This window comes from Setaria italica, chromosome V (genome assembly GCF_000263155.2).
Source record: "Setaria italica strain Yugu1 chromosome V, Setaria_italica_v2.0, whole genome shotgun sequence".
NCBI lineage: Eukaryota > Viridiplantae > Streptophyta > Magnoliopsida > Poales > Poaceae > Setaria > Setaria italica.
The window spans coordinates 9,229,361-9,244,746 of record NC_028454.1 but is presented as its reverse complement, the minus strand read 5'-3'; the positions used below and the strand labels follow the sequence as shown (position 1 = coordinate 9,244,746).

Here is a 15,386-nt window from a genome sequence, read left to right as displayed (position 1 = left end):
CAGCACCTAGTAAACCACTTCCAGCTTGCGACAAGGAGCGGTCATGAGAACCCTTCATGCTTCCTTCTTCCAAAGAACTTTTTCCTTCTGCAGAAAGACGTCGGTCAGGACGGTCTTGGACTTCAGGGAGTCAAGAAAGTATCTCCTGCGCCTACATTTCAACACAAAAATATCATCTAGTCAACCATTTCAACAAAATTCTTATGATTTTTTCTGTCTGGAGAAAATCAGAAGTAGGTAGTAATAAACAAGTGTGCGACCTCTTCCTTGCCGATCTTCACGGTCTTCTGCTGCAGCGAGCTCAGGTCCGTGACACCACACTCTGCAAGCATGGCGACGCTCGACACGCTGCATGCCGGGGTTATGGAGAGATCATCCATGATCGTGTACGTGGCCATCCCAACGGCAAAACCATTGGGTTTGACATGCTTCATCGGCGTGGCCATTGTCTTGGAGCAAGACGGGCATTTGCTGCCTTTGGTAGCAGAAAAATAGCCACAAGGATGCACGCCGTAGTAGTCACTTTTCCCTTCCAATGTGAAGAACTTGGTGCTCGCGTTCAATGGTGCATCCAGCAGCTTCTGCAAAGGGCAGAGCACGGTGGGGGCGACGGCGGGGCTCAGGTAGGGTTCCTTGCTCTTGCTTGAGATCACGAACTTGCCGTCCAGGTCCTGCACGCTGGCAAGCACGTTCCCGATGCTGACGACCATGCGCTCCTTGGTGAGCAGGTTGATGTCTGTGCTCATCGGTAGGCCCAGGAGGCAGGAGAAGAACTCGAAGACGTCTCTGCCAGCCTCGGCAAAGCAGACTCTCTGGGCCTTGGTGTCAATCAAGAGCTTCATCTGTAATCCATTAGTGGCCATGGATTCACCTGGAGTCAAGGTTGTTACGATTCCATAGAAGTCACCTGTCACGATAGCAAGTAAGTTAATAGAATATAGGCTTTCAGAATAAGTATTGTGCAAGGGGGAAAAAAGCAGCACTTGATGCAACAAATTGGTTAGTGCCTTCGGTTGAGAAGACGGCTATACTCTGGCTTGAACTTGAACATGAGGCCACTAATTTGCCGGTACCTACAGATAGTTTCAGCGAGTTCCAAGCCAGCTTAGGTTTAGTGTTGTTCTAACTTAAAATTAGAAAAACCAGGGAGTCTCTCCCAATAATCAAGAAAATAAAAGGAGAACAAATTAGTTTGTCAGAGATGTTTGAAGCAGACACAGTGAAACATGACTCTACAGGTTGTAACAGAAAGTGATCTCATGAACTTGAACAGAAAAAACAGGTTGACAATTTCCGAAAATAAGATAAACTTTTGTCTCAAACAAATAAAACTTCAGGTTAGCGTTGCGTGTGTGTATTAGCAAGCAAAACAGAGAAGCATGCTCACTTTTTCTTAACAGTAATCTGAATCCAGACAAGTAATATATTTGTCAGATGCAGAAAGTGCGTAGGGAAAAGCAGAAAGTAAAAAGTCACCGCAACACGGGCCCTCCCTCAACGCCACGACTATATGTCGCGTACGCGACAAATTCGTCGCGCGTTGCCTGAAGTGAAGAACGGACCTGAAGCCAAGGACAAACGCGTGTGGCTCGTGAAGTCTGACACATCTCGTGCGTGTTTGGTTTCCGTGTGTACGTCGGAGATGAGAGAGAGCAGGTACGTACGTTGTTTCCTTTTTTTTTTGATAAAAATCCTTGGGCAAGCTTTATTGATCAAATATAGTTACATCGTTTGATAGGAGCTGAACAATAAAATTAGGGGGATCATCGTCCCAAATACAATTTCTCTAGAAATCATAGCATGTCTAGCTAGCTCATGCGCCACTTGATTTGCTTCCCTACTCAAGTGCTCAATGGAGATCTCTTGGAATCCACTCCAAACTATATTACATTCATCGTAAACTGCAGCAGCTGAATTCGCAGTGAATCCCGCATTCTCCATAATCTCAACGACCTCCATACAATCAGTTTGAACAATCAGCTTATTACCCCCAATATGTTGAGCTAACATTAGTCCCTCCTTTAGAGCAAAAGCTTCAGCCATTGGTGCATCAACTAGATATGGGATAAAAGTATTTGAAGCTGCAATCATCCCTCCAGAGCTATCTCTGATAATTGCACCCGTACTACCACATCCCCTGTCCTCGTCAAAAGAAGCATCAATATTCAGCATAATATACCCTTCACTAGGCTTCTTCCATCCTTCTCGTAGCTTGATGCCTTTCTTCATAGCTAGCTTATAATTCTTTGTTAATGAAACAACAGCTAGGCATGATCTTGATGGAGGCTGAACCGCCTCACCATGCGTCGTTAGCTGCCGTCTTTCCTACCACAAGTACCATCCTCCAGTCAAAATAAGCTCAGCGAGTCCCACTTCCAGGCTATGAATCTGCTCACCTCTGTTAATAATATTCTCAATCAAAATAGAACCAGATCGGTCAGTTTGTATAAACGTTCTGATTTTCTCCCAGATGCCAATGGACCTCCAAACTGTTCTGGCTCGATCACATGTGAACATCAGATGTTTTATATCTTCTGCACCATTGCGACACACCGGGCACCCACCGTCGGTATGACGTGCCTGTTTGCCAAGATCGCATTGCACGGCATGAAACCTCGGAGAGCTCTCCAGCCAAAAATTTTAACTTTCCCCGGCACTTGGAGTTTCCAAAGTTTTTTCTAGACCTGGCAGTTACTAGTGCCGCTACCTTGCATAGCTGCACAACGAGCTCCAAATTTCTTCTTCCATTGACAATGATATGCTGATCTCACAGAGAACAAGCCATTTCTGTTATAATGCCAGGCAACACAGTCATCTCTTCCTGTCGTAATGGGGATCTGTAGTATACGATTTGCATCATTCTCAAGTATAACACGTACCAGATCCTCATCCCAAGATGCAGTCATTTGGTTGATAAGCTCATCTACTGAGGTTACTAAGTTATTCCCTCTTCGTGTCTGAACTTTCATGTCATGGCTGCCCGGTATCCAATTATCTTTCCAGATGTTGATCTGTGTACCATCTCCAACCCTCCAGATGTATCCAGCTTAAAACAGTCAAGGCCCGCTAAGATACTCTGCCAAGTATAAGAGCTACCACTTTTCATCTTTACATTTAGTAACTTTTCATCCGGATAGTAACGAGATCTTAGTACCCTAGCACATAATGAATTAGGCTCTCTCAACAGTCTCCACACTTGTTTAGCCAACATTGCCAGGTTGAAAGATTGAATATCTCTGAACCCCATTCCTCCCGAGCCTTTAGGCATGCACATTTTCCACCATTCTTGCCAATGCATCCTGTTTTTATCATTGTCATCACCCCACCAGTATCGCGAAATGGCATTGCTTATTCCTTTGCAAATTTTATTAGGAATTTTAAACACCATCATCGTATACACTGGGATAGCTTGAGCAATAGATTTTATCAGGATCTCCTTACCACCCATACTAAGAAGCTTCTCCTTCCACCCATTTATTCTAGAGTTCACTCGGTCAACCAGATGACGGAAGCAGTCAGACCGGTCTGCCCCCACCATCACCGGTAAACCCAAATATTTATCACTGAGGGATTCAGTCATAATATTCAGAGCTTCACAAACCTCCACTTTGACATCAACATTGGTATTGTTTGAGAAGAAAATACTTGATTTTGCTTCACTAACTTTCTGCCCTGAATTAGCACAATATCTGTTTAGAATATCAGTCAGACAATCTGCGTTCTTCTTGTCGGCATGCATTAGAATGAGCGAATCATCTGCAAAGAGCAGATGTGAAATAACCGGGGCTGCCCTGCACACCTTAACCCCCTCCAACTCCCCTCTTTCTTCAGCACCCTTCAACATACATGATAAACCTTCTGCCACTATCAGGAAAAGATATGGTGACAATGGATCACCTTGCCTCAGACCCCTTGTAGGTATAATAGTATCAGTTTCCATCGAATTGAATCGGACCCTGTACTTGACTGATATAACACAAGCTATAATCATCTTTACCCATCTTTGGTGGAATCCGAGTTTCAACATCATTTTCTCAAGAAAAATCCACTCTACTCTGTCATATGCTTTATGCATATCCAATTTTACAGCACATAATCCCCTACTCCCCTTCTTCCTTTTCATTGAGTGTATGCACTCATAAGCTAATAAAATATTGTCAGTAATCAACCTCCCCGGAACAAAAGCACTTTGATGGTCACTTATAATATCTGGTAAAATCACTTTTAGTCTACTTGATAAAAGCTTTGATATTACCTTATAGACCACATTGCATAGGGAAATTGGTCTGAATTGACCAACTTTATCTGGGTTCTCCACCTTTGGGATCATCACAGTTGTAGTGTCATTCCATCCATCTGGGATAGTTGAGTTGTTCACTGCTTGCAACACTTCATCAGTCAGTTCCTCTCCCAACATATTCCAGAAACGCTTGAAAAAAATTGCATGTAAACCATCAGGTCCGGGGGCTTTAAGATCACCAATACTGAAAAGAGCTTTCTTCACCTCCTCCCTAGAGAAAAGAGCGAGAAGAAGTTGATTCATATCAACCGTTACCCTGCAATTCATATCCCCTAGAACTCCTTGATCAACATCATGCACTTCAGACGTAAAGAGATTAGTAAAATAATCTTTAACCATCATCTTCATCTCTCCGGCAACCTCATGTCTTACCCCAAACTCATCAACTAATCCCTTAACAAAATTTTTCCTCCTCCGAGTCGATGCATAGTGGTGGAAAAAATTTGTATTACGATCTCCATGCTTAAGCCAATTTGCCCTGGCTCTTTGTACCCAAAAGATTTCTTCCTGTTCTAATAAAAGATCAAGCCGCAAGAGAATCTCCTTTTGTGTTGCTATTGATTCATCTGTTAGCGGACCGCGTCTCACTTTTTCAAGCTCCATTTTCAGTTTTTTCATATGGTAAACAGGTTTCTTCAGAACCTCCCGATCCCAAGCATGTAAATCATCGTGTACTGCATTCACCTTCGCCATCAAGCTTGGGCCATTACCCTGCACCGCAGTCCGTACCCATGCTGCCTGTACTATTTCCTCCATTGTTTCCTCTTTTAACCACCTTGCTTCAAATCTCCTTGGTCTTTCTTCTTGGAGGAACTGGACAGAGGCGCCATCTGTGTCAACAATAAGTGGACGATGGTCAGATTTGACCATCTCTCCATTTTTTAGTTGAGCATCTGGAAACGAAATATTCCACTGTGCATTTGCTACTCCTCGATCCAACCTCTCTCTGATTCTCCCCCGCTGCCAAGTAAAAATATCACCCACAAATCCAATATCCGCTAGCTCGCATTCCATAAGAGAATCCTGGAATGCTTGCAACTGAGTTTGTGATCTAGTTCTACCTCCTTCCTTTTCATGGTGGAAAAGGATCTCATTGAAATCTCCTACAACCAGCCATGGAATAGACGTGTTATCATGCAAAGACTGTAAAGTCTCCCATGTCACGTGTTTATGATCCCATCTCGGCTCTCCATAAAAACCGGTTAATCTCCACACCACATTACCTCTAATCTCCACGTCAATGAAGTACTGAGAGACATCTTTACACTGAATCACAGTCTCCTTCCTCCACAACATGAGCAAGCCACCACTTCGGCCATCACTTTCATTAATTAAAAGGTGATCACAACCCAATTTTCGCTTCAACTTTTCTGCCTTCACTCTACCCAAATGCGTTTCAGACAGAAAAAACACATCTGGTCTCTCCCGCTCCTGGATTTCCAGAAGCGCACGAACTGCCCGGGCGCTAGCAAGGCCCTGGCAGTTCCAGACCAAGATTTTCATTGTGCCCGGTCACTCTCCTCGAAGGAGAGCGCCGATCTTGCAATTGGGTTATCCTGGTTCACCTCCCCACCATCTTCACTCCTCCTAGGCCTTTTCTTTTCTTGTTCTGCTATCGGACTAATGGCACCGTCCTTCGTAGTTGGGTACTCCAACAACTGTGCTTGCACCGGAGCCCCCCCTGTCCTTATGTGCTCTTGATTATCTTCTGTAGCTACTTCTGTTTCTTCCGGTATGTCCATGTCCTCCGATCCAGACTCCATCCCCCTCCCGCGGCCAATACCTCTGCCTCTACCTGTCCCTCTCCCACCACTGCGTCCTCCACGGTCATCCCTCATCATTGTTCCTGTCATAAACGGAACTCTCAACCAATCCCCCCAATCACACATTTCTTTTGGATGGACACCATCTCCACATTCTATAACCTCATGGCCTAAGCAACCGCAAAAGAAACAGAAGTTTGGTAATTTTTCATACTGTACCAGGCATATCATCCGTTCCTTGAGAGTTATCGGCACCACTCGAACTAAAGGTTTCTTTAGATCGATCCAAACCCTCGTGCGCAAATACAGAGTGGAGTTGATTTTTCCGTCATTCACCAATAGCTTGATGATTTCCCCCACTTTTTTTGCGACCTTCTCAGCTAGCTCTTTCTTCTTCATCAACATCTCCGGGACACCATGAATTCGTGCCCAGATTGGGATCTTATCCAGATTATATGACTTCACATTTGAATAGCCATCATATTCTTCCACAACTATGGCTGCACCTCTAAACAGCCAAGGCCTCCCCTCCATGACTCTCGTCCAATCGCCGAGGCAGTGGAACTGGACTACGAACATATTCGGTTCCCGTGCCTTGAAAGTCACCTCCTTCGCTGCCGCCCACGCGTTCCTCAACGCGCTGAATAAAGCTGCATGGCTGAAGGGCTTCGTCATGTGAACCCTAAACAGGGCAATCCACCGAACTTCTTTCACCAGATCCTCGAATTCTCCAGAGAAATCAAGATCTTCTTCTTCCTCCCCTTGTAGTTTCATCTCTCCCAGGTGCTTCTCCAATGATGCCACTCCTCCCCTTGTAGTTTCATTTCCTTTTTTATATTTCTCTTTCTATTCTTTTGTTTTATTTTTCCTTTTTTCTCTTTTATATATTTTTTATTTCCTCCCCTCTCTTTTTATACTAAGTTTTCTCATTCCCTTTTCTCCCTTTTCATTTTTACTTATTTTCTTTGTTTCATTTTCCTTTTCCTGTCTCTTTGTTTCTTGTTTTATTTTTCTTTCTCTATTCTTTTCTTTTTCTTTTTTCTTTCTTCTCTTTTATTTATTTATTTATTTATTTATTTATCTATTTTCATCCCTTCTAATTTTTTCATGGTCTCTTTTCTTTTCGTTTTTTCTTCTCTCTTCTTCTTTTCTATTCTTTACCATTTCGTGGTTACACCTTTTTTCTCATTCCTTTTTATTTCTTTTTTATCCCTTTTATATCATTTTTCTTTTTATTATTTCAGTTCGTGTTTTGTTTTCTATTTTAATTTAGATTCTCTTCTATATATTTCTTCTTCTACGTAGTTTACCTTTCTTTTTTTCATTGATTTTATTTTCCTTTCTACATTACTTTATTTATTTTTACTCCTTCTCTTTTGTATTTTTAAGACCACATGTATAGTTTTTAGTATATAATTTCTTCATTAGTGTCGGATTTAGTGACTCGCAGTCCACCAAGAGTTTACCCAGGTGGTAGAAAGCATGGGAGATCGCAAGATCAAGAAACTTGAATGGTAACACAGAGACGCAATGTTTAGACAGGTTCAGACTTCTAGAAAGTAATACCCTACGTCTGTGTTCTGGTAGATTGTATTGCTGGTATGAGATGTGATGAATTGAGGTACCCTCAGGAGGTGTCCCTGGCCACCTTATATAGGCTGACGACCTAAGGTTACAATCGGATAGGATCTAATCCTAATCAGTTGTTACATGGAAAGCAATCTGAGTCGGACTACAACAAGTATCCCGCAATATCCAGGCAGAATCCGATCGCCCAGCCTTCAAGATCGTGCTCCACACATCTTCATGTCTTGGCCCGCACGGCGTGGTCAGACATGCCCACCTGTCATGACCGACCAATATCCTGGTTAGTGAGGACCCGTGGGTACCCTTATCCCTTAAGCCCCCGAGCAATGTGGAGTTGAACAGGAGCCTGACGAATACGCAACGAAGCTTGTAATGCACTCGACTGAAGTTGCAGTATCATCATTGTATCATCATAGTGATGGAAAGGCTGCGTGGTACTCAAAAAAGGAAGAAAAATTGAAACTTCCACAGGCGTATGACCAAATGCGCATTGTTATGCGACTGCTGAGCTCCGGGATGTCTGGCATCCTGTAGATCGAAGGGAAGCACATGGAGGGCGTTGCAAGACGCACTCCATATGGAGTATCCCCCGAGCATTGAAGCGATTGAAGTAATCGGTCCAATGGTTAAGAATCTGATGTATTGTTTCCATCATAAAAGGGATCCAAATATAGCGCCCAGCCCCCGAGCGCGAGGACTGGTGGAGCCGCAAAGGCATGCCAACCTGAAATAGGTGGCTAGCCCCCGAATGCGAGGACTGCGGAGCCGCGGAAGCACGCCGACCTGAAGTAGGCACCCAGCCTCTGAGCGCGAGGACTGGTGGAGCCGCATAGTCAGGCCTACCTGAACTAGCCGTACTGCCGCAAAGCGCGAGGACTGGCAGAACCACGGAGGCATGCCGACCTGAAGTAGGCGTCCAGCCCCCGAGCGCGAGGATTGGCGAAGCCAAGGAGGCACGCCGACCTGAAGTAGGCATCCAGCCCCCGAGCGCAAGGACTAACGGAGTTAAGGAGGCACGCCGACTTGAAGTAGCACGCCAACCTAAAACAAGTGCCCAGCCCCGAGCGTGAGGACTGGTGGAGCTACGGAGGCATACCGACCTGAAATAGGCGCCCAGCCTCCAAGCACGAGCACTGGTGGAGCCAAGGAGGCATGCCGACCTGAAACAGGCACCCAACCCCCCGAGCGCGAGGATTCGCGGAGCCACAGAGGCACGCCGACCTAAAATAGGTGTCGAGCCCCTCAGTGCGAGGACTGGCGGAGCCACGGAGGCACACCAATCTAAAATAGGCGTCCAGTCCCCCAGCACAAGGACTGGCGGAGCCACGGAGGCATGCCGACCTGAAATAGGTGCCTAGCCCCCGTTAGCGAGAACTGGCGGAGGCACAAGGATTGGGCATCCAGCCCTTGAGCGCAAGGACTGGAAAAGCCAAGGAGGCATGCCAACCAGAATTATGCATGCAACCCCCCTTCACGAGGACTGGTATAGCCAAGGAGGCACGTTGACCAGAATTAAGCACCCAGCCCCCGAGCGCGAGGACTAGTGAAGCCAAGGAGGCACGCCAACCATAATTAGGTGTCCAGCCCTTGAGCGCGAGGACTGGCAGAGCCAAGGAGGCACGCCGACCAGAATTAGGCGCCCAGCCCCTGAGCCTTGGAGCTCGACGAGCTAAGGAGGCACGCTGACCAGAATTAGACGTCCAGCCACCGAGCCTAGGAGCCGAACGAGCTGCGGAAGCACGCGAAGTCGCCTCCTGCACCTAGCCCCTGAGCCTGGGAGATCGGCCAGGTGGTAGGAGGTATGCCGAGTCGTCTGTGGTGCCTAACCCCCGAGCCTGGGAGCCGAACAAGCTACAGAAGCACACCAAGTCGCCTCCCACACCTAACCCGCGAGCTTGAGAGGTCGGCCGGGTGGCAGGAGGCACACCGGGTCATCTGTGGTGTCTAGCCCTTGAGCTTGGTAGCCAGACGAGCTGCCGAAACACACCAAGTCGCCTCCCACACCCAGCCCCCGAGCCTGAGAGGTCCGCCGGGTGGCCGGAGGAACGCCGAATAGTTTCTAAGCTGTAAAGGACAATATAAAGATTATGTAGCATAATGTAGAACATTTCATAATTGAATAACTTAGAGTTTATTCAGTGTTGAAGTAAATTCTTGCGCATCCTACTCTTGGAGGCCATGTAATTTTCCCGAGTAGTTAGCCCATTACATTTAAGCACCTGATCCTGCCAGGGTGTTGCTGAGAGTGGGCCCAAGCATGCTTGGCAGGAAGCGACACATGAGGGCTAGGCTTCACAGATTAATGTGTGTGCTACCTGAGTACTTTAGCAACTGTTAAGAGAGACGGACAAGCTGCAAAGCAGTCGAAACTATGCGAAAAACCGAAAGCATGCGCTGGGCACTTGTTGGGTGCAGCTCCGACTGCCCGTTTAGTGGACGGACCAAGCTGTATGAGCAGTCGGGGTATGATCAGGGTGGTCGGCGAAAGTCACAGAGACATAGGAGAATCAAGGCGTGTGAAGATATACGGAAGCCGTAAAATATTTAATTGAAAATAAGACTTAGCTTGATTCGTGCCGAGTCGGAGTGATCGGGCAGCCGATGATCATCATCTTTGTCATGGTGGTCAGCCGATAATTGTTGATGAACTTAATGTTGAGTCCAGGTGGCAGCAACGCGTGGAGCTGTAGTTGGGGTCATGGGATGTCGCTGCCGAGTCGTGAAGCTTAAAATCGAGTCGACCCGGTGCCCATAGCTGCATGGAACCTGGCCTACCAACAAACACAACGGCTACCCTGTAGTTGAGCGTGAATGAAGATCGCCTGCTCGTTGCTTCTCACAACATGCAACATCATGACGGTAGCAGTCATGCACAGAACAAGTTAAACGAGAAATTGATTAAACTAATCCTCGTGAAGGGCAAAAACAAGAAACGGATTGCATCGGTAGAATAAAAATTAAAAAAAATATAATCCTCCCTCCCTGTATGTCGGCCGATGCATGCAACATAGGTGCACCGATCCACCTTGCACACTCATATACGCCAGCGTCATTGATCATCGTGGCAGACCGACCGCCTTGCACATCAAATTAGCCGGGGCAATCGATGTGCATGCGTATGCCGACGTGGGAAAGTTCTCGACCAGGGACGAAGAGCTCACCCGATTATATCGGAAACAAGAGATATAACATGTGGATCAGTTAATCAGAAAATCAGATCCATCTGATATAGAACATTGAGAATGACTCACCCGATCTTTGAATGATAGCCAACAAATTTGCTGGATGGGTGGGTGGATTTCTTGTTGTCGGGGAAGATGATGTCGGGGCGAGATGTCATCGAGTTTGCTGGGGAGGATCTCGCGATCACCCCTACCTAGCGCACTAACTGTCGGATTTAGTGACCGACAGTTCACCAGGGGGTTACCCAGGTGGTAGATTTGTAGGCGGGCGAGATCGCAAGACCAAGAACTTGGATGGTAACACAGAGACATAAGGTCTAGACAGGTTCGGGCCTCCGGAGAGTAATACCCTACGTCCTGTGTTCTGGTGGATTGTATTGCTGGTATAGGATGCGATGAGTTGAGGTGCCCTCGGGAGGCGTCCCTAGCCGCCTTATATAGGCTGACGACCTAGGGTTACAATCTGATAGGATCTAATCCTAGTCGGTTGTTACATGGAAAGAAATCTTAGTCGGACTACAACAAGTATCCTGCAATATACGGGCAAAATCTGTTCGCCAAGCCTCCGAGCTTGTGCTCCACGCATCTTCATGCCTTGACCCGCATAGCGTGGTCGGGCGGGCCCACTTGTTAGGACCGACCAGTATCGTAGTCAGTGGGGACCCGTGGGTACCCTTATCCCTCTGTGTGTTCCTCGAGTAGCTATCTTATCTCAACTTTGTAATAATTTTTCTTTTTCTTCCTTTTATATTATTTTTCTTTTTCTTGTAGATACTTATATCTTTCATTGTGATTGAACTATTCATCAAGATTATATTTTTTCTTTTTCCTTAAATATTTTCTATCTGTTCATTATGATTGAAGTAATCCTTGGCACAACATAATTTGATTGTGCTGTACAATATTTTGTACAATTATTTAGGTAACGATATAGTTCTGTTTATCATATATGTAGAATTATTTATTTGCATGTTGAGCCATACGTTCAAGATGCATACCCATTTGTTCGCGTCATTTGATATTTTTGTTCTAAGTGTATAAATACTTTGTTCTGTGAGTTTCTATAATTTGTTCGAGGTACATATAGATATTGTGTTCCGTTAGTCCATATAATTTGTTTGATGTACACTACTGTTTTGTTCGGTCAGTTTGTATAATTTATTCCGGGTGTATTTATTTTTATTCTTTAATTCATATTGTTTGTTTGATGTATACTGTTGTTTTGTTCCGTTAGTTTATATAATTTCTGGATGTATTTATTTATTATTATATTATTTTCTATTTTTATTTTTAAATTTTTTATTGGTGATTACAATATATCAATTTCATAGTATTTTATCCTTTAATTTTCTGTTGATAGTAATTTTTTTATTTAGGTGTATTCTTTTATTCTATGAGTTCATGCAATTTATTCGATGGCACAACTTTTTGTTCTAAAGTTTATATAAATTGTTCTAATTTATAAATTGTTGTACTGTGAGTTTGTATAATTTATTTATACTATTTTTTCTATAATTTCGTATAATTATTAGACGTGTATAGTTGATTTGTTCTATAGGTTCATATAATTTGTTCTATGTGTATAGAAGACTGATTTGCCCTTTTCCATCAACCGGCTCAATACACAGTTAAATTTAGCAAAAATAGCGCAGGAGATTAGATTCAAACTCGTGACCTACTAGGTGGGACATTGAAGCTACCAGTGCACTACTCAAATATTCGTGATGTTCAATATTTTGTTTCGTATTGTACCTTTTTTGTTCGTCATGTTTAATTTTTTGTTCGCAGGAAATAGAAATTTGTTTGTGGTGCTCAAGTATTTGTTCGCATTAGTTAGACCTAATTAATCCGTATGTTAAAAAAATATTTTTTAAAATATTATCCAAACATAGTCAAGTGGGTCCTATTTTGAAAATCTCATCGTAATAAATATATTGGTGTAACTAAACTTTACTTTAGATATTCTGTTTAGAAGGTATGACTTTTTTATTTTTTTTAGATTTGCATGCATGTGGGTTCGCAGTCATCATTTTGTCTTTTTTGCATGCATGCATGCTCTCTCCACTAACTTTTGCATGCATGGTGCTTTTCCTTTCCACTAATTGTTGCATGCATCCATAAAGCGGGAGGCCCTTCCGCTAATTATTGGGTTGAAAGCGACCCACCAATCCATGTGCGCGCGTGGTGGACGGACGTGCTAATTAGAAGGTGACAAATGCAAATTTGTCGCCTCTAGCGCCGTATAATCGCGCCCCTTCCTCAACCCCTAAAACCCTGATGATGCTAACGTGTTCAATCAAATTGTGTAGAATAGGACCATCGACTGAGTGGATAGGGCGATTGATCGCCAACAGCGTCGACACTCATGCTGATTAAGATTTAGACGCTCAAATCTAGGTAGGGCAGATTTCATCTTCTTGAGTAAAAAAGAACCATGAATATCAAAGAGACAATTCCTTATTTGACATGAGAAAAATTACTGATCCCTTTCTTGACCCTCAAAAAAATTTAGTTCCATATTTGACATCAAGTTCAACTTTTATTCATTATAGGACACTCTGTTAAATGCTCTGCGAAAAGACAATTTTATCCCTGTAGGTCTCACCGCCCTTCTCTCTCCTCTCCTCCCCTTCTCTCTTTGCTCCACACCGCAGCCCTTCTCCCTCCACCCGGCCGCGCCTCCCCCCTGGCTCCACACCGCCGCCCTTCGCCCAGCCCGTCCCTCCTATGGTCTGCAAAGAGCAGCACGCCCTCGTCCTGCAGGAAGAAGATCTGGTCGCCGCGGACCACTCCGCGAGCGCACACGGCCCTGGAGCACGGCCGCCCCATGAAGAGCGCCTCGCCGTCACCGCCTAGGGTGCTCACCTCCACCCAATGCGATGACCTGAGGTCCGCCCGGAACACGGAGAACCGCACCGTGGTCTCGCCGGGCAGGAAGTGCCGGCGGACCATGAGCAGCGCGCCGCCGCGTGACCTGACGAGGTAGCGGACCTTGGCACTGGCCAGGCAGGGAAGCCAGCTCTGGATGACGCGCTTCACATGCGAGACCACCAAGTTACCGATGCTAACGTCTATGCCGACGTCGAAGGCGAGGAGGTCCTCGTCGCCGGTGAGGGCGTACACCTTGCCGTTGGCGAAGGCGATGTCCTCGTACCACCTCCACCGGTCGTGCGTGCTCAACAACCACGAAAAGGTGTCCAGCAAGCAGAGCGCGACCTTGGCGAAGTACTTGCGGCCGACGATGGCGGCAATGAGGCCATCTGGGCACACGACTGCTTCTACACACGGACAACGCTTTTGTCTCTCCATTCGGAGGGCCCGTCCTTGGGAGCAGGCTCGTTCCCAATCTCGATAGGCTCGTGCCAAGCATGGATGCCGAACAAGCTGGGAAGCAGCCTCGTCTTCCCCGTGAAGGGGCTCGTCAAGCGAAGAACGCCGTGGACATCGCCGCCGCCATCGTTGAACAGGAGCCAGTCGTCACACGCGGCGCCGCGAAAGGCGGTGCTGGCGGTGGCGGCTTGGGCGGAGGGCGGGCTGCACGCGTCGGCAGCCACGCTTCTCCCCTACGCGGCACGCGACCAAAGGTCGCGCCTGGCGGCCGGCTTCCTCAAGCTCGAGTCCCGGCTAGGTGCGCCACCGGCGACCTGGACGTGGAGAGGCGCGGCCGACACTGCGGCAACGAGGAGGAACTGGGGAGGCGCGGCCGGACGGAGGGCGACGGTGTGAAGCAACGGGGGAGGCGTGGCCGGGCGGAGGGAGAAGGGCCTGTGCGGTGTGGAGCAGAGGAGGAAGAACGGTAGTGGGGCCTATAGGAGCAAAATCATCTTTTCACAAGGTATTTAGTGATTTCTGGACGAAAAACCCAACAGAGCGTAGAACAAAAGTTGAAGTCGGTGTCACTAGTAGTTTTTCTAATGTCAAATAGGGAATTATCTCAACAACAAAAGTATTCGATGGTGAGAAGGACGCCACATATGGATGAAGGGAAACCACTCACGGTGTGGCCTATGAACCGTTGCTGAACCGGTCGGAAGCTGCTGGCGCTGCCGGGGAGGAGGATGAAGGCGACGAACGCGACGGTCGCCGCGGATGTGTTTCGGAATCGTCAGGTTGTGTCGTCGAGTTTGGGATGCTCCTCGTTTCCAAAACTTCTGTGGGCCGAGGCCCTGTTTACTTACGCCGTGCCAATTTGCAGCCCACCTAGCCCAAGGGCGTCTATTTCATGCTAAAGTCACGATGAAAAATTCATTCTCATTAAAATGCCGTATCAGCATTGTGTTTATGTGGCACACGCTTCAGCTTCGGTGCCATACTGCCATGGTACGCGTCACCGGGATGGGGATGGAAGCGAGTAAGCGACACGGTCGCGTCCCGGCGTCCGTGCGGCGAATGAAGCGTCGTCTGGGCCTGGGAGCAGCCGCCCGTCGGTCAAGCGTGCATGTCCAGCTGCAGTGAAGGCACGTCCTACCTCTACCTGCCATCGATGCAATGCAAGCTCATCTTTTCATCTCCCAGTAGACCATTAAACCTCGGGCTCATCTCACTCTCAACCAC

At 46.5% G+C, this 15,386-nt stretch overlaps 1 protein-coding gene across 1 annotated transcript; it reads right to left on the bottom strand.

The window, feature by feature from the left end:
* Positions 1-54: 54 nt before the first annotated feature.
* LOC101764079 lies at positions 55-863 on the bottom strand. Its single transcript, XM_004968195.1, has 2 exons — positions 250-863; positions 55-145 (listed from the first exon to the last, which is right to left on the bottom strand). Exons 1-2 carry the CDS (start codon positions 861-863, stop codon positions 55-57), a joined length of 705 nt encoding a protein of 234 aa, XP_004968252.1.
* Between the last annotated feature and the right edge of the window lie 14,523 nt (positions 864-15,386).

Bases quoted from the DNA above. Each gene is read 5' to 3' on its own strand.
- LOC101764079 (XM_004968195.1), bottom strand. From the start codon at position 863: ATGGCCACTAATGGATTACAGATGAAGCTCTTGATTGACACCAAGGCC. The intron at 146-249 runs GTTTATTACTAC...ATGTAGGCGCAG, and splicing joins AAGGAAGAGGTCGCACACTT to GAGATACTTTCTTGACTCCC.